Genomic DNA, 17706 nt, shown 5'->3' on the forward strand with positions numbered 1-17706 from the left:
GGGCCGAATTAAAATGAAGGTAGCGGCCGGTGTGCGTAGGCTTCCTGTGAACGGAGAACACCAGGCCCCTGCCTCCTCTTGTCACTTGGGCGTCAAGAAAGGGAATGGAGCCGTCTCGTTCACATTCAACCGTGAACTGGATGGCGGGATGAACTGAATTTAGGCGTTTTTTCAGGCTGTCAACTGCGGAGGTCTTCACTATGCAGAAGCAGTCGTCTACATACCGAAGAAAAAGTTTTGGTTTCGGCCGGAAGGAGCTCAAAGCCTTCCCTTCCACGTGTTCCATCGTCAAGTTCGCCATTGTTACAGAGATGGCGGCCCCCATTGTGGTTCCAGTTTGTTGTTTGAAAATTTGCCCATTATGGGAAAAATATGTGCTGGCCAAGCAGAACTCGAGTAGGCGGCATATCTCGTCGGCAGTGAGCGGCGTCCTTCCTTTCTTTTAGGGTTGCGTCATTTTCGAGGGCAGTTCGGGCCGCGGATACAGCCAGCGGTACAGGAACACTAGTGAACAATGACACGACGTCGAACGAGACCAGGCTCTCGTCTTCGTCAATGCACACCTGTGACGCAAGTTGCACGAAGTGTCTGGAGTTGCGTACATGAGTCGCGGTCTTCCCGGCGAGGGGGGCGAGGATGCGGTGCAGGAAATTTGAAAGGGCTCGGCACGGGGATGATGTGAAGTCTACGATCGGGCGAAGGGGGGCGCCAGGTTTGTGGATCTTCGGTAATCCGTAGAAACTAGGTGCGGAGCCGTTTCGACAGATCAAGCGAAGGTATAGAATTTTTTTGTTCCGGGTGGTTCTTGAAAATCGCCGCGAGTAACTTGTTCAGCTGCGTCTGCATTTGGTTTGTAGGATCCCTCTTTAACTTCGTATACGCGTCTCCGTCCAAGAGAGCCGAAACCTTCCGGTCGTAGTCCTGACAGTCTAACACCACCGTCGAGTTGCCCTTGTCGGCAGGTAGGATGACAATGCTTTCGTCTTTTCGAAGTTCCTGGAGTGCTCGGTTTTTCTCTGCGGTCAAAAAAAAAAAAAAAAAACGGCTACCCGAAAAAGTTCATTCACTCCGTGACCCGCCGCAAAGAGCAGAAGAGGGTGACAAACTCTCCAAGAACTTCAACCGCCGGACCCCTGAAACGCGTGCCGGTGCCGTATGTCCCAGGAACAAGCGAGGCCTTGGCCCGCATTTTCAAAGGGGTAGGAGTACACATAGCCCACAAGCCTTCGACAACTATAGGCCGCTTAATCCCCCGCCCCAAAGACCGGCTGACAATAGAGAAGGCACCCGGGGTTGTCTACCGCATTCCGTGCGCGGGGTGCAACGCCTCGTACATCGGTGAGACCAAAAACCTGCCGGAGAGGATTAGACAACACAAGAACGACGTCCGGAAACAAAATAGAGTCCGCAGCGCTGTCGCCGAACACTGCGAAGTGGCCGACCACAAAATTGACTTCTCCGGAACGGCCATCCTCGAAAGGGAAACGAACTGGAGGAAGCGGCTTTTCCTCGAATCGTGGCATATTCAACGCACACCTGGGAATGTTAATCGCTCGCTTGGCACTCTCCCCTCGGTGTACACACACGGATTACGTGCCGCAGCGAGGGGCTTTGTGCGAGGCCAGCAAATGTGAGACTATAAGACGCAGCTGCAGCGTGGCCACTGTCACCCCTGAAGAAGCCGAGCCGGCTTCGAAACGTTGGGTTTTTTGCCTTTTTTTGCCTTTTTGCATTGTATTGGTTGGAGCCTAATTAAATCTCAGTATCTGGTAATACTTCAGGGTCTTGGGCATCTTGCTGTCAATCTTTACATCACGCTTTTTCACTCCTGTGATAGTTCTAGTGTCTCTCTTCCAAAGCTGCACGTGGTTTGCAGCGCGGTATGCACACATTTTTGCCATGAGCTCATCAAATGTGGCAACCAATGGAAAGTACCTCGAGGCCAGTTTCCTTCATTCCTTGCGATGGAGCACGTTGGTTGTGGCATCAGTCCTTAATTGAGGTGGTGTGGTGGAGCAATGAACGAGTGCTGGTGGATGCGCAGCTACTGCAGAGGAGGCCTCCCCCTTTGGCGCGCTGCAGCCAGTCAATGTGGCCCAGGGCCTGCTGATCTACCGCCATCCTGATTGTCCACACCCCCGCCTTGGCCAGCGACTTGTGGCACTGTGAGCTCCAAACCAGGCACAGGCGCCTTTGCGGTAGTCACCCTCCAACTGCCACCAATTTGGTTTCAGCAAGGTGACCAGCGGCAGCGCACACATCAGCAGCCCTACAGCCAAAGGCTGTCTGTTGGGAGCAGCCACAGTCTTGGGCGGCCACCTTACTCACAGCCGAGGTGGCCATCCGGTCCTGGCACGGAGCTGCTTGGCGGCCTGGTAGAAGCCATCTCGGTGGTCCAGCATGAGCCCCAGGTAGCACACCCTGGTCTTCCACCTGAGCTGCTCGCTGTCAATTTGCAGGCATGTGACCCTGCAGCAGGCCTGGGTGTCCCAGTGAACAAGCATCGCCTCCATCTCGGTGCCCGACAGCTGCAGGCTGACATTGGCGAGCTTGGCCCGCACTGCATCCGGGGGTGCCTGCAGCTGCAGAACGACGCCTCGGCAGCCCGCCATGGGGCCTAGTGCCTACAGGGCCGCCGCGGCGGCGTACACAGACAGGTACACCCTGTGCGCCCTTCTACTGGGCAGGCCGTCTGATAGTGCCACTGTGACCATGTTGAAGAGTAAGGGGCTGACGACTGTGCCCTACAGGGTGCCCACATCCACTGGTTGAGGCACCGACAGGGCGTTGCCTACCTGCCTTTGTGCCATGAGGCCCGTCATGAACGCCTCGACGGAGCCCCGCAGCTTGTCCGCAATGCCGGCCTCCTTTATGGCCAGGGAGATGACAGGGTGCTGGAGGTTGTTGAAGGCACCCTTTATTCCACCCCCTCCCCCCCCCTGATAGAAAAAAAAAGCGCGGAAGTTTGCAAGCACCCTTAACCCTTTGAGGGTCGAATTTTTTTGAAAAGAACTTTCCCTGGTGGTAAATTAGTTTATTGCGGATTTGGAATGTACAAAATGTCTAAAGTCATGATTAAATGGTAAAAAATTATCAGGAACAGTATTTTGGGGTCAGCATCACTTAGAACTGAAAAATGTTCAATAGTATTTCAGAGTGTGGTATTCCTTGAAACACGGGTCTATGCACAGTGCCTTATCGAAGTCTGCACACATACAGCGCATGTCCGAAAATGAGCTGTCTTCTTCCGAAGAAAGGCTGTCTTCCGATTCAGACTCGGTGAAAGGAGTAAACTCAGAGTCAGAACAGTCATCGCGGTCGGTGTCATCAGAGCGGGCAGTTCGTTGGGCCATATCGCCGCTTTGCCGTGCATCTGAAGAACTCGAAGGCAACCCAGTAAACGAGGAGAGCGAGAATAACTCATGCACGCCGGTGATAAACAAGCTAATAGCAGCGCCAATATAGATAGAAATCAACTTCCGCCGCCCCCACAATGGAGTCTCCGATTAGGTTACTTAAGTTCCAAGCAAGGAGAGCAAGAATACCTAGTGAGCGTGGGTAATAAACAAGATAAGAGCAGCGCCAATATAGATCGAAATCAACTTCCGCCACCCCTGATAGCGAGCGTCAATCAAGTTTCGCGCGCCTCCGATGCGATCACGTGGCGAAACTGAAACCACGAAACGCATTAACACGTACAGACGCCGTAACGTGCCGAAGCCAGAGAGTTCTGTTTTTCACCGCAAGAAGGTAGCACAATCAAATTTCAAACACTTCTTGTAAGTCCCAGGAGGTGGCAGCACCTCCCAGGGAGCATGCATCGTTAATATGGCGCGAAATTTCAAACGGATGCTCGAAATCGTACCCGTACGGCAAAGACCTTGCGGGACGGAAAACCGCCGCAGTACACGTACGGCAAAAACCCTCAAAGGGTTAAAGGCTATGAAGATAAAATACATGTTTGGTTCATTAAAAAGACTGCCTTGTCTCGATAACAATGATATCAGTCGTACAGCAAACTTCAAAGGAATTATCGATATATTAAATTAAACATTTGAAGCAATGGCGAATCCCCGCCCACTTTCCGGCGGCGATTTCACTATGACAGCACAGGATCTTGTTGGATGATTGGTGCCCAACGACCTAAGTCATCGCCAAGGAACATGATTGCGCGATTTTAGAGGGGCCTTCATTGATCTTATCATTTGATCTTATCACGCGCAAGAACAGCGCTGTTAAGGGCGAAAATTACATGAACCTGGCAATATTAGTCCACACACAAAGCGGAATAATTCAGCCATCGGTATTTGTTAAGTCATGCCAGTTTAAATTTGCGCTTCTGTTTTGAGTCTCATCGGGGCGGAGAAGCTTGTGCTTTTGTAACATAATGAATCTGGTTGACATTTCTGCACAACCCAAATGTAGAGTCTGCTGTAATGAGCTTGGTGTTCTCAAATAGTTGCATTCCTAGCGGTCACGTTTTCAATGCTTCGTGCATAAATGCCCTATAATCTGCCTGAAGGCGTGTACTATCAAGTTATACCTTTTCTGGAGCAGCCACCCCCTTTAGTTACCACTCCCAGATGAGGTAGAGCAAGTCACTGCAAAGTTCGCCATTCAATGCTGTATCGAACTTTATATTTAGCAAGAAAAAATAATAACGCAAATACGGCGATGTCTGACCATACTCTTGCGGGTAGGCATGTTCTGTGCAAGCTGAGCAAAATATTGCTACGTTTTGAATTTTGTCGTGAGATCTGATGAAAGAGTTATAATGCGGTCCTACCATTTTGGTTTCAAACTTTAATGAAAGGACATACTTTTTAGCTGACGCGTGCGCTGTCATTTTTCAGCCGAGTACACACTGCCGGTTTTAAAGCTAAACGATAAAAAAAAGTATTTGCAGTTCATGAGCATGGGCGGCTCTGGAATGTATAGGGCGCACAGAAGTTTTGTAGTTTTCGTTGCAGACACGGGAAATGGAAATTATGTTTGAAATCTGCTTGGTCCACCAGAAAACGGAGGATTGGGCAGCTGTGCAGAGCCAGCATGACCTTCGGGCATGGTGCGATGCCCGAAAAAGTCAGCATTTTGTTTCCCGGAGTGCACCAAGAAAACATGCGTATTGGCATGGCCCCGCATACAGAAAGACCAAAGACTACCATGCTTTAGCATGAAACGGACAGTAATGACGCAGTTAAACTATTTCCTTGGTTGACAGCGACCGTGATGTTCAAACTAAAGCATGGTTTCAGGCTACGACAGGATAGATTGGCTAAAAATTGCAAAGTTGTTTACTGTGATAATTCCTTGGTTATTTCGGTTACTTAAGAAATGCTGACGATTGCTCAAAATGTGCTTCATGCAACATTTTAGAATGTATCAGTTGTGGATCCGGGAAGAATCACATTGGCGCGCACCCATGTGTGTGTGTGTGTGTGCGTGGGGGGGGGGGGGCGTGAGGGGAGGAGGCTGGCGGAGGTGTGCTGGTGCTCTTGAGAGGGCCTGTTGTATGTGGCCGTTTATTTAATTAGGAAATTCTGTTGTCATGCACGACCGATTGAGCCTTGAAAGAACGATAGTCCTGCGCCCACAGAACTTCAAAGAAGGCCAGGAAGTGTTAAAGGAAAATTCTACCAGAAAGGCATCCCCCCTACCCGAGCGATGGGAGATCTTGATGTCCAGCCCCGACCTGTCGACGCAGCAAGAGCTCGCGTCCAGGGGCCAGGAGCTATTGGACTCGTATGGGACTCGTGAATAGGGTTCCACCCCGTCTGACGCCTGCGAGCGTCACCTGAAATGGGCTCAGCAAAAGTTGTTTCTCTCTCTCTCTCTCTCTTCTTTGCCACCAGTACGAAAGTCCTTCACTTGCGCTGCGCACACTGCTATGGTTTTAAAATTGGGTGTAGCAGTGGATTGCAGCCAGAACAAATATATATTTCATTCTTCATGTACTGATGCTACGCTGTCCCGATACACTCTGAGTAATCCTCTCCAACTTCGTGCATAATAAAATATTTGGGCCTTTACAGGAGTTGAATTTACATTTTCCCTCATTAAAAGTCGCCTATCCGCTCCACCGTGGGTGCTTTCAATTACCAATTCAAACGCAAATACTGCATTCGGAATAAAACAAGATAGACATTTTTTAGCTCGGAGACACAAGGTACTGTGGCATCGAGTAAATATTACGAAGTGAATATTTAAATATCAAAGAATGCATAATTGATCTGCACCGCACAACTTAACGTACAATGCAGCCTCCATCGTCAAAAGACATCAGTGATCATGTAAGGATTAGTCACTGGAAGAAAATGACTTACTATTCGATATCGCTGTTGTGACTCCGGCCCCTGAATATACACTGCTCTGGGCAGCCGCCGTCCTGGGAAAAAGCGATTGTGGACGCAACGGAGGTGCTTTAGTTGTGATAGAGGTCGAATATGGCCATCTGATCGTTGTTACTGTCGCGACGCCGTCTGCCTGTGGCAGGGCTGGTGACCGTCGTGCCTTCACATTTAGGATAAAGTCTGGAACTGGCTCGGGGAGCCGCAGCAGCCCTTTTTGTCGACCCGCTGTTTTGCAGTTTCCTAGGTTAGGGGAGAATACCGCCGAACAAATCTGCCTAATCGCGGGGGTGAAATTGACTGTCGCAACATCGCCATCGGAAGGGGACAACACTCAGTGCGCGCAATCTGAGCCCACTCCAACAAAACCCTCCGGGCCTCGACAGAAACGTGAAAAAGGAAGAATGAAGGGCTGACGCGAGGAAGAGGGGCGTACCTTGCGGTGTGTCTCAATCGCAAAGGCCCTCTGCCCGCGCACGGCATTCATTCAGCTAAACTGCACGTTTCACCCATTACGTAGCCCATCGCATTCTTCAGTTACCTTGCACGAGTCTTGAATGTGTGCCCACGGCCACTTGATCTCCCCCTTTCTAGGAGAGGGAGCGGCTGTGATCAGCCACTGCCGCTTGCACATTGTTCTGCTTAACATACAAAGATCGTCTGTTCCCTTTCGGGCCTGCATTGTACCAGTCTTCAACCATCAATGGCTGGCGGTCCCTCTTTTTTTCCGCCGCGAGTTAGTGCGGACCGTGGTGCAGACCACTCCATGCTTCCCCGGACGAGTCAATCTCCTCTGCTGAGAACAACTCAGTCTTGCCGCATGTCTCGCACAAAGGGATACAACGCATGCCTTTGGCGTCTTGTGCGCTGAGCTTACCCGAAGGCGCCGTCGCTTTTGGGGCTGCACCCCTCCGAAATCATCCCTCAGCGGTTCGCACCCCTCAGGCGCTTCGTTTTGTCACGGCCGGACTTGGCTCCCTTCCATGCGAAGGGTAGACATGCACTTTCGTGGCATTTTCGTAGCATTTCGTGGAAAGTGCCATTAGTGGCACTTTCGAAAAATATGCCGCTTTGTTCACAGGCGACATCCCCCCCTTGGCTACGCCACTGCATCAAGTAGCACGAGGGCTGTCACCTGCCTGGTAGTCTGGGTGTGCTCTAGCTCTGTCATTACGTTGGCAACGGAGTTCATCGCAGCCTGGTGCTGCCGGAAGCCTGTGAGCTGCTCTGAGATGTACATGTACTCCTCCTTGGTTCTGCAATTTCGTGTGCCTGCTGCCAAAAACGTTTGCCCTTGCAACAGCACTATGATTGGACTCTGCTTATCCACATCAAGTTGGTTTTTATCATTCTGAGTGCTTACCGGAGTAACTTCTTGCACAAGAAGTTATTGCAGTAAATCCCACCTTGAAAGCTTTTTTATCGTATGTCTTTACGTGTGGTTGCTCATATTTTACTAGCTGTAGCATAGCCAACCGTAACATATCCAGAGGGGTGAGCTGGGCGAGTTGGTATGTGTCATCTTAACAACAGCACGAAAAAGACTGGGACGAACGAAGCAGACAAGTCGAGTGATGATTCGCAACTAGTTTTTTGTGGAATGTGCACTAAACATAAACGTTGGCATCAGCAGAAGAAAAGAGATGGAACACATTCCACTTGAACGTACTTCCTTGCCCTTCTCCCCCCGCCCCCCTCATATGACAAACACTGGTAAAGCCTTTTACTTGACACACATGATACTTCAGCTATGGACCACTGCCGAACTGATAACAGAGTTTCATAAAGGAGGAACATCAAGTCCAATGCCGCACTTGTGTTTGGCGGCATGTACTGGTTAAGAAGGCGAACTCTCTCACAAAGTACTGGCGATGTAACACAATCGCCTCCCAGTTTTCAAATGTTACACGCTTCGATTATCTCTCGGCCTGTCTGCCTGGCACGTCTGGAAAGAAGTACACAATTGGATCCCACCGTTGGTGTGCATCGTATACACGACTACCGAGCTCTTACAGAAGGTGCTCTATGGGTCCACAATAGTACTGCATGAAACCTGCCCTGTTTCAGTGCCTTTTGTAGCAAAATGCCTTAGCAACCCATGCTGTTTCCTTGTCAGTGAATGATAAGCTTGTCATTACAGAACACTTGTGGGTACCCTGTATTTTGTTTCCTTTCAACATTACAGGTTTGCAGCATGACGGGAAGGAGTGCAGAGACGCCTATGCTGCGATTGCTGGCGTTGTGCAAACAAGGGTACAATGAACTGCCTGCAAGACTGCAAGAGGATGGCACTGCCTAAAGTTATTCTTTGTTAGAGTATAAATAAATTTCAAGGTCTGAACCCAATACCCATGTACCCTCAATAATAAAGTGTCCACATCTTTTGACAGCTGTGTCTGTTTACTTTTCATGCAAACCTGCAGCCACTGAATATGTAGCCCTGCTGCAAGCAAAAAAGAAAACTACACTGAAAATGACTGTGACTGAAAGACGCATCCTGTTCCCATCAAGTGCAATTTTCAGTGCACTACCACTTCTAAACGTGCTGACTTCTGTTAATCATTTCAGTTTGCACCATGCTATAAATGGCTGGTGATACATGTGTTTAAGCGAAGTCCTGGGAACAAATAGAATTCTTTTATTCAATTTACAATTTCCTGTCGGCCTGAGTGGAAAAAAAAATACAAACCAACTGATTGGTTAGCAAAAAACCTGCGGTGTCCTTGGACGTATCCAACTGAAGAATGGTGTGCCACAAATGGGAAACTTCAAACAGAATTTTTTGCTTTTGAACACTGTATAGCATTATTGACAAATGGATTAAGTGAAAGTAACTTAAAACCTTGGCAGCAAAAATACGAACCTATTTTAGGAAAGATCATCAACACATGGTCAGAAGTAGAGTTCATCGAAGAGTGCAATTTCCCAGCATCCACTATGGCATTCCCTGTAGCCATTTCTAGTTTCAGCGTGTAAAACTACCTTGGCTTTTTTATCCGAAGACGGCAATCACATTTTTGCAAACAATGGAAGATCAGTGCAGTTCATACTTGCATATGAAATGAGTGAGTATATATACTGTTCTCTTCATGCCTGACCAGAAGAAAAGTGCAATTTGCTTCACTTCAAAGTAGGGGCTTTAGTCTGAAATATCTTGATGAGTGGAAGCTGAATTGTCCCACAATTATAGTTTTACTGCAGCGTGACAGGAGAGTTTAGGTTGTCGAGAAAAATTGGAAGCTCATCACTGCTGACTGAGGGCAATCTTTCAGGGAAACTTACACAAATATTATGAGCTTCGTATCTTCTAGAGTCGCACTAGTGTTTTCCTATTTTCGCTATGCTGCTGCATTCTTCAGAAATAACACTTCCCTGCAGAAACGTCTTACTGTCATTGAGAATACCCCCATGATGGTGGTTATGGCCATCCTAAAAGATTGTAAGAATTTTTAAAGGAAACTCTGCGGCGTACCATTTTCTTAGGGACTTTACAAGGCAAATTATAAATTATGCCTTCTATATCAAGCAAATGCGTACTCGGAATATGTACAGATGCTGAGTAGCCGTACTGGGAAATGTATGCAAATAAAATATAAGGCATATTTTATGACTGCAGTTTCATAGCACATTCACCATGACTGGCTTCATAGATCATGATCTCAATGTATATTTTACATCTGTGCAAAAGGAACGTAGTGCACTGATCAAAAATACTGCGTGAAGTAACACACTTAAAATCAATTCTAACTCAGTTAGAGTAACTCACTTAAAATCAACTCTACAGTTTACTTATATGTTCAAGGCAGTAAACCCCTGAGTTTATGTTCGGTTGATTGATCAGTTAATGGACTAACTGAAAGAAACTGAAAGTAACTCAGCAAAAGCATAATGCATCATGGTCAACAGTACAGTTGTCATCCAATACTGCGATATCTCTAGCACTTTACTGTGGCATGCCTCATAGCCTGTACCTGGCTTCATCGCATAAAACTCCCTTAGTTTGATCCCAAGACTGCGGTCACATTTTCATACGCGTTACCTGATAGTGCATGTCATCATACCTGAACATGTATTCATGTATTACGTACCTCAAATAAATGGTGTCTAAATAAGTAAACCTCTAAATAAAAGCAAAATATTGCAATAACTGTAGCATTGTTTAAATGTAATCTGGTAGCTTTCGTGGCACAGAGCACCTGTATCAGTTCCCTGTGAAGAGGGAAGCAATTTATGTTATTACATGTCTTTTTTTTTTTTTGTAACACAGGGGGTTTGGTGCCTCTCGGTTTGCCTCCCCCCTCTACACTTTTTTTAGTCACATCCATAGGTGACAGTGATCGATTTGCTGTGGTGAGAGACCCAGGTGGTTCCCTCCATAGAGCAGCAGCATTTGCACATAGCTGCCCTTGTCTGTAAATTAGCAAATTGAATCGTGGTGCTTTTAATCGAACTTATCTTACAAGGATTATAATATAGTCCTCCTTGCTATAAATTGTTTGCATAGTTTTTCGTATGTATAGAGAATCGCATTTTGCTGACATCAGTACGTGGGATAAACAGGATGAGGTAACAATCAAGTACACATCCACAAAGCACACAGATTGTGCCTTAAACTGAATTAGCTTATAAAATAGCTAGCGAGAAGCATATATAGCACACTTTTTAAGTTGAAACTTCCTAATTAATCCACTCATGTTCAAACATAACGCTGAATGCAAGTTATGCATCTTTAAGCTAGCTCTTACCGTTTAGCATTTACACTTTATTTTTATCTGAGTAGAAGATTTTGGAGCTTTCTTTTTGCTGCAATTGTATTTGGTGCACTTGAGCCCCACGATGTGCATCATGGGACAAACTCTCGTATCATGATTTTAAGGAATATATGCGCAACCATGCATGTACGTTGGTAACTGAGGTATGTTTTGAAATGCTGATGTTTTGCCATCTGGCCCTTTTATCACGTTTTAATAGCGGCCGGTAGTACGGCTCATCTTTCGCCTCAAAAATAGAAGAATTATGCAGAACTGGGGCTTATTTTGCTGAGGCAATCGAATAAAATACAAAGCAAACACGTGCGCGCTCCGTGCTTGTTAACGAAAAGTCGGAAATGCTGATGAAAAGTGTCGTGTCAGCTCATAGGAACCTCAAAACTTGGAAAGCGATGTGCAGAGCACGCTTGACGCTCCTTTGGGGTGGGATGTATGCAGAAACGGAAATGTTATTATTCATTTTTTTGCGTTAGGCTTAACACACGTGTGTTTACTCAGCGCCCCCAGTACCAGAGGCGATAGTTTATTTCTTCACCTAATAGCTAGGAATGAAGGCGGTATTCTGTACACTGGTTATACCTATCGAAATTACGATGCACGGCGACCAATGAAGGTCATCAGCTTCAAAATGAGTCAAGGAAGTTTAAACTGAACAAAGCAAACTCGATCATCCTGTCCAGACGCTTTTGAATTTATAAAAAGCTTGCATTGCACACCGCTAAGACGAGGGAGGACGGGGGGAGGCTAGGTTGGTGAGTTACAGTGTCATTATTAATACATTATAAGCGTCACGAGCGATGAGCGAGCGATAGCTTCCGATCGATGCATTCGTGCACGAAGCGAAGCCGACTTTCTGGAAATCGGTGGGAGCGGTGGTTGTTGTATGCTACCAACTGTCCCTGTTCTCGGTTCATTCGATGTCCAAACTATTTAGGAGTTCTCCTTTCATCTAAAAATGGCTCCGTCTGGGAGTCCAGGCACCAGGTCAAACAAGCATCTGAACGACGTGGGTCCAAATTGGAACTAGTTTTGTTTTAAATGGTCCCAGCAGATAGATTTTGCTGGGGGATAACACCTGGCCCATTAATTTTACACATATTAGCTTTAGGAATTGTCATGCTCAGACAAAGCAGCCTAACTTTTTTACCAGCATTGTTAGCATATTTACATTTTTTATTTCCCATATTCATTAGAAGTAATTCCAAACACTGATGTTACAATTAAGTTCCAGCCAGTTTGAGTTCAAACAGAAGGCACCGTTGCAGCACTTACACAATAGGCAATTAAACAGCATATGCGCACCTTCAGCTGTTAAACTTGCTCCACTTTCGTCAGAGTTTTTTTTTTTATTGTGAATGATGCGGTTCCACAGCTGCAACCACTTGTGAAGGACCATGTCTTGGGCCATAACAATTGTATGATGAACTAGGTAGTAAAGATAAGAAATTGTAATATACAAAGGATAAAAAAAGGCAGGAAGTTAAGAAACATCTTTAGTCGGTCTGAGGTATACTACTACTACTCATTAACTTGGGGATCATAATTGAAGAGCAGGATCATGATGCTACCCTCATTTGGTGAACAGTGGTGTTTAACAATGATTTATCGTGTGATGAGTGGGATTCCCTTCTCAGCATCAAATAGGAAGAATCTGAGCCAGTTGTTACATGTTGAATTCTACGACAGTCAGCCTGAAGACTCAGACAAAAGGAGAAAAAACAGAGCCGTGCACAGTGTTGCATGGTGCATATCATCCCTTCATTTCCTTGCCTTGTACTTGTTATTCGAGGCTGACCATTGAAGAGTTGAACTGCTCCTCATGATGGACTTTGCATTTTACCCAACTCCTTGCTAGTATGATCAAGGAAGGAATTGAGGAGCAGGATCTTGCTTTTTGTGGTAGACAATGGTGCTTCGTCTTGTTCCTCACTTATGTGAAGAGTGGAATTCTCTTGATATTGCTCATCGGTAGTGTGATGAACAGAATGAGCAGAGAGATCATGACCGTTCTCTTATGAGGCACAGAGATCATTCGGTGTGGAGTGCAATACTCATGTAAAGAATGGGATGATCCCCCTTCTGATTTGGTACCAAGAGATACATGCGGATGCAGAGGCATGAATTTAACCTTTTGATAAGTACGATACCCAGAAATGCTTCAGCATCACAAGAGAAAAGAAAAAAACAGCCTAAAGTTGTGCATGCTGCATTGAGACTAGGCATTTCAGCCTCTTCGACTGTTTCAGCTGTCGATAGCTGTGTGAGAAGACGTTGTTTTTTTAACCGGCAAACGATTCTACGGGGGAAGTTCCAGAATCAGCTGTATTGACTTGAAAGGATGTGAAAAACAGATGGGAAGATTCCCGTCTACGTGGCCAAAACTGGATTTCCTTTCACTTCTGTACTTGTTCATCCCTATACGGTGAAAGGGAGCCAAGCAAGAAAGCCATTCATTGATGGCTTAAGGGGTGCGTGACCCTTCTCATAGACAGCAGTCATGGACAAAGTCTCCTCACAGTTCAAGATTCAGAAAGAAAAGAAATGCACATAAAATGCATGTTCAATGACTTGAGGAAGAAAGCATCACATACTTGTGACATGAACAAAAATTAGAAGTCAATGTGCCTTCTCGTAATTCCTGTTCCCTCACTTTCACTCCTATAAAATAAAGTTTTGATTTGATAATTGAACTCAAGAAGCTCTAGTCAAAGAGCGTATATAGGTGTTTTACAACGCATATGTTGTATGTTTTATTGTCTGAGCACACCTAGAAGCAAACATCCAGCTTCAGTACTGCTTTCATGCTTGAAGGCACAGTTGACTCCCAATAATACGAAGTCCACAGGGACCACAATTCAATTGAACAAAATGCACCTGAACAGCATTGTCATTAGTCCGCAACTCGTTCTCTTTTTCATTTCGTTCAGAATCTTGACTTTTGTTGTGAAGTCGAGCTTATATGTCATGGGTTGTCGTGATAGTGCAGACTTATCGCTAAAATCAAAGCCTCAAATGTTCACCTAACTGCTCACACAGTGCTGTGAGAAACAAAGAAGGTTGAGGGCCTCACAAGAGATGTGAACATTGGCGCGAGTCTGAACTAGCCTGCTGCTTTATCAACAGTGCACTACCTTACTTGTGATGGCACCGACATCAGTAGAGAACAATTAGGGCGCTGTTTCGACACTTGAAAATGGTTTTTTATCGAGAAATGACAGTCACCTTGATGTTTCTATTCAATATGACTTCCAATTAACTAATATAATGGGTTCTAGCTTCAAATTATCAAGCAATTTCTTCCGTTGAATTGCATGTAAAATTGCCGGAACCAGCACATTACTTCCAATTAAGTGACTTCAAGTTATTGAGAGCCTACTGTACTGTCAGTGACAAGATATGTCAGCCTGGGTGTTCTGTATCACCCAAAACTCCTTTTACTTGTTCAATAATTACAGCAGAACTGGAGCATTGTGTTTCAGTATGCATCAACATTATCTTTGTTAAAAGTACCATCCAACAGCAGGCAGTGCTCAACTGTGAATGTTCAAGAAAGCCAATTTGTGATACCGCAAAAAATTTACATTGATTTGATTGATTGAAGGGTTTAATGCGCCGGCGCAACACAGGCGATGAGGCATGCCGTAGTGAAGGGCTCCGGATTAATTTTGACCACCTGGGGATTTTGAACGTGCGCCGAAATCTCGTGCACACGGGCATTTTTGCTTTTTGCCTCCATCAGAAAAGCAGCCGCAGCGGCCGGGAATCGAACCCATGACCTCGTGCTCAGCTGCGCAACGCCTTAGCCACTGCGGCGGGTAAATTTCCATTGATGCTTAGCATTCACTTCTTATCGCATTTGGACAGTGGAGCCAGTAAATGTGCCAGGTTGGCCTTTTCGGAGTGTGCAAGACAACATTAATCTGCCCTTGTTGGGGCACGGTGCCTGGCGATGTGCCAGCAGGAATGAAAACACAACACATGAAGGAGGGTGTCGACTACTCAGTGTTAAAAACTAATAACAAAAGAGAGGTGTGAGGTTATAGGGGCAGATGCAAGCGTTTTGGCTAGAAATGCTCCTCTGCAGTTATTAGCATACTCAGTCATGCATCTTTGTATCTGATGGCAGGTCATTTAATGGCAAGCTTCCCAAAGACTCGTTATAACACGAAGCTTGCAAATTCTATGTCAAACAGTGCTATGAAACATTGCCAATTCTGCATTCATCACAGATGGCTAAATTAACGATTTGTGTTTAAGTCGTCAATGCAACAACCACATGCTATGAGCTTGTGTGGCATGCACTTTGCACGATCAGGTACGTGTTGCGACTGAAGTACCGCTAGGCTGTGCACCAAGATGATGTTTTAGGTTCGACATGTTCAATGAAAACCTCTTATTAAACAAGAAAAGAATTTAAATAAAGGGGGGGGGGGGGGGCTTGCCAGCTACGTTTTCGTGCTCTGTTCGGGACACCACAGGGACTAGGTGAAGTTGCAAGCCACCAACAACTGATTGCATTATTGCAGTGGGTCATCTGGTTTCATTTGATAGCTCTGCCATAATGCTAGCATGAAGTTCACACAATAACAGCATGCCTGCCACCATCCTTCTGTGCCAGAATAAAGTGCAGCTGGTATTATTTTTCCGACATGTTTATCCCATATAGAGCTGGCCGGGGGCCATGGGATAGAAACGGAAGCGCAATAGCTCATTTGTTGATAAAATTAAATTAGTAAAAAAAAAAAAAAAAGCATTGCAGCAGCCCACAAGTCCTTGCGGGGGTGAACTGCCTCTTGACGGTCATAATTATATGTGGAACATATAAACGCCCAGTGGGGCTCATCATACCACGAAGGAAAGACCACAGATAAGCACTTGACAGATTTATTGTTCTCAAGTACACCGAACAAGCAAACACAAAAATTCATTCCGACTCTTATTATGCTAATTCTCGTGATACGCAATTATTTTTACTTCACGGACAAAAACAAAGCAGATTTTTGCTCTGTGAACGCGTCAAAAGGAGATGCCACTTTACGTAAATCACCGGCTTTTAGCTGCCTGCTACCTAGCTCGAAATTGTTGCAGATGTTCTTCAGGTCCAAATTTTGCCACGCTGGACGACGACACGGCAGAATTTTCTGTGGTCACGCCAAACAAAAGTGCCACTTTGCCTAAATCGCCAGTTTTCAGCCTGCTTTCCAGAATTTTGCTGCGCGTAATACCAGTTGCTGCGGTGATAGCCGTACTCCAGGTGGCACCTTGAAAGGGAAGGAAAGCAATAAAACAAAAACAATATTGTGTACACACAGGACAGTTTCCAGCAGCGCGGGCTGCTCTGTGGCTTAACTTGGTTTTCGGATTTTTGAGGTCCTTTGCTGGGGCTGCTCAGGGAACGCCACGTGCTATATCTTGAAAAGAAGAATTATCACCGCCACCAACTCCACGCGAAAAAAAAAAAAAAAATCGTTCACAATGCCATGGTCAGTTTGCAGCAGCAGAGCGTGCCTTACCTTCGTTTTTAGATTTTTGCGGTTCCCTGAGGCCGCCGATGGAACGCCACGTGCTACACCTGGAAAAGAACAAAAGATCACCGTTACCAGGTCCACGCACAACGTCCATTTTTAAGCAGATCGTTGCTGCGCAGGCTTTACTTTACCTCCGTACTAGGTTTTTAGATTCTTGCGGTCCCCTGCGGCCGCCGATGGAACGCCACGTGCTACACCTTGCAAAGAAGAGATCACCGCCACCAGGTCCACGCACAACGTCCATTTTTAAGCAGATCGTTGCTGCGCAGGCTTTACTTTACCTCCGTCCTAGGTTTTTGGATTCTTGCGGTCCCCTGCGGCCGCCGATGGATCGCCACGTACTGCACCTTGAAAAGAAGAAAAGATAACGGCCACCAGCTTCACACGCAACGTCCATTTTTTAGCAGATCGCTGCTGCGCAGGCTTTACTTTACCTCCGTCCTTGCGGCTCAGGCTCAGCGCGCGAAAACCATCACGGCGTGCCATGGGGTGGCACGTTTTGCTGCAGCTGAAAAAAAAAAAAAAAAGGCAAAACACATGAAAGCAAAACCCTTTCGACGGGAATATGTACTGCTTACCTTGAGATTGTTGTGCAGAACCATAATTTCGTTCCGATGGGCTTTCGCGCCAAAAAAGGGGCACTGGCGAGCAGCACGTCGTGCACCTGCTGCAGCTGAAAAAAAAAAAAAAAAAAAAAAGAAAGGGGGCAAAACCCTTTTGCCGGGAATATGTACTGCTACCTTGAGATTTCCTGCAGAACCACGATTTCGTTCCGACGGGCGATGACAAAGCAATTTTCGCGCCAAAAAAGTGGGCACCGGCGAGCAGCACGTCGTGCAACCGCCCGCCGCAAGCATCGGAGCCGAATGAATGAACCGGCAGGCTCGGCCGGTCGGCCGCGGCCGCAGCGCGGTGGCGCCGCCGTACGGCCAGGGACCTTTCTGGGGACCTTTTTTGGTTCCCTAGGCACCCTGGGTCGCCTAGGGAGACGGATCGCCTTCTTGAGCGTTGATTTCTGTTAACCAATCAGCGTTTCCAGCCGTTCCTCCCCTTATACGCTAC

The 17706-nt window shown here is 46.5% G+C and overlaps 2 protein-coding genes and 1 long non-coding RNA gene across 15 annotated transcripts in view; 2 read left to right on the forward strand and 1 right to left on the reverse strand.

The window, feature by feature from the left end:
- The window catches only part of LOC144154927 (alpha-(1,3)-fucosyltransferase C-like), a 36769-nt gene that overhangs the window by 16892 nt on the left and 2171 nt on the right, over positions 1 to 17706 (forward strand). The window lies entirely within an intron of this gene.
- On the forward strand, positions 1649 to 8734 carry LOC144154926 (uncharacterized). 2 transcript variants are annotated; one of them, XR_013319474.1, is made up of 3 exons: positions 1649 to 2165; positions 2235 to 2657; positions 8533 to 8734. It is a non-coding gene; the product is annotated as an uncharacterized LOC144154926 (long non-coding RNA). The 2 variants fall into 2 exon arrangements; XR_013319475.1 differs by having other exon boundaries at positions 2239 to 2657.
- LOC144154928 (uncharacterized) lies at positions 15985 to 17706 on the reverse strand. 12 transcript variants are annotated; one of them, XR_013319481.1, is made up of 6 exons: positions 17385 to 17706; positions 17223 to 17317; positions 17079 to 17152; positions 16926 to 16991; positions 16776 to 16841; positions 15985 to 16688 (listed from the first exon to the last, which is right to left on the reverse strand). XR_013319481.1 is itself a non-coding variant. In XM_077686046.1 (6 exons), exons 4-6 carry the CDS (start codon positions 16886 to 16888, stop codon positions 16181 to 16183), a joined length of 369 nt encoding a protein of 122 aa, XP_077542172.1. In that variant the 5' UTR covers positions 16889 to 16991; positions 17079 to 17152; positions 17223 to 17317; positions 17385 to 17706; the 3' UTR covers positions 15985 to 16180. The 12 variants fall into 12 exon arrangements, 6 of the variants coding, with proteins under 6 accessions (XP_077542172.1, XP_077542168.1, XP_077542174.1 ...); XM_077686046.1 differs by having other exon boundaries at positions 15985 to 16377; positions 16630 to 16688; positions 16776 to 16991; XM_077686042.1 differs by having other exon boundaries at positions 15985 to 16377; positions 16630 to 16688; positions 16926 to 17152.

The sequence above is a fragment of the Haemaphysalis longicornis genome, unplaced genomic scaffold, assembly GCF_048455015.1.
Source record: "Haemaphysalis longicornis isolate Haplotype H1 unplaced genomic scaffold, Haemaphysalis longicornis Haplotype H1 scaffold_1, whole genome shotgun sequence".
In the NCBI taxonomy this organism is placed as follows: domain Eukaryota; kingdom Metazoa; phylum Arthropoda; class Arachnida; order Ixodida; family Ixodidae; genus Haemaphysalis; species Haemaphysalis longicornis.

Excerpts from the sequence above, each read along its gene's own strand:
- LOC144154928 (XM_077686042.1), bottom strand. The coding sequence starts at position 17,041 with ATGGACGTTGCGTGTGAAGCTGGTGGCCGTTATCTTTTCTTCTTTTCA. Across the intron at positions 16,842-16,925 it reads TCCAAAAACCTAGGACGGAG|GTGTAGCACGTGGCGTTCCA; the intron begins GTAAAGTAAAGC and ends CTTCTTTGCAAG. Across the intron at positions 16,378-16,629 it reads GCAAAAATCTAAAAACGAAG|GTGCCACCTGGAGTACGGCT; the intron begins GTAAGGCACGCT and ends TTCCCTTTCAAG.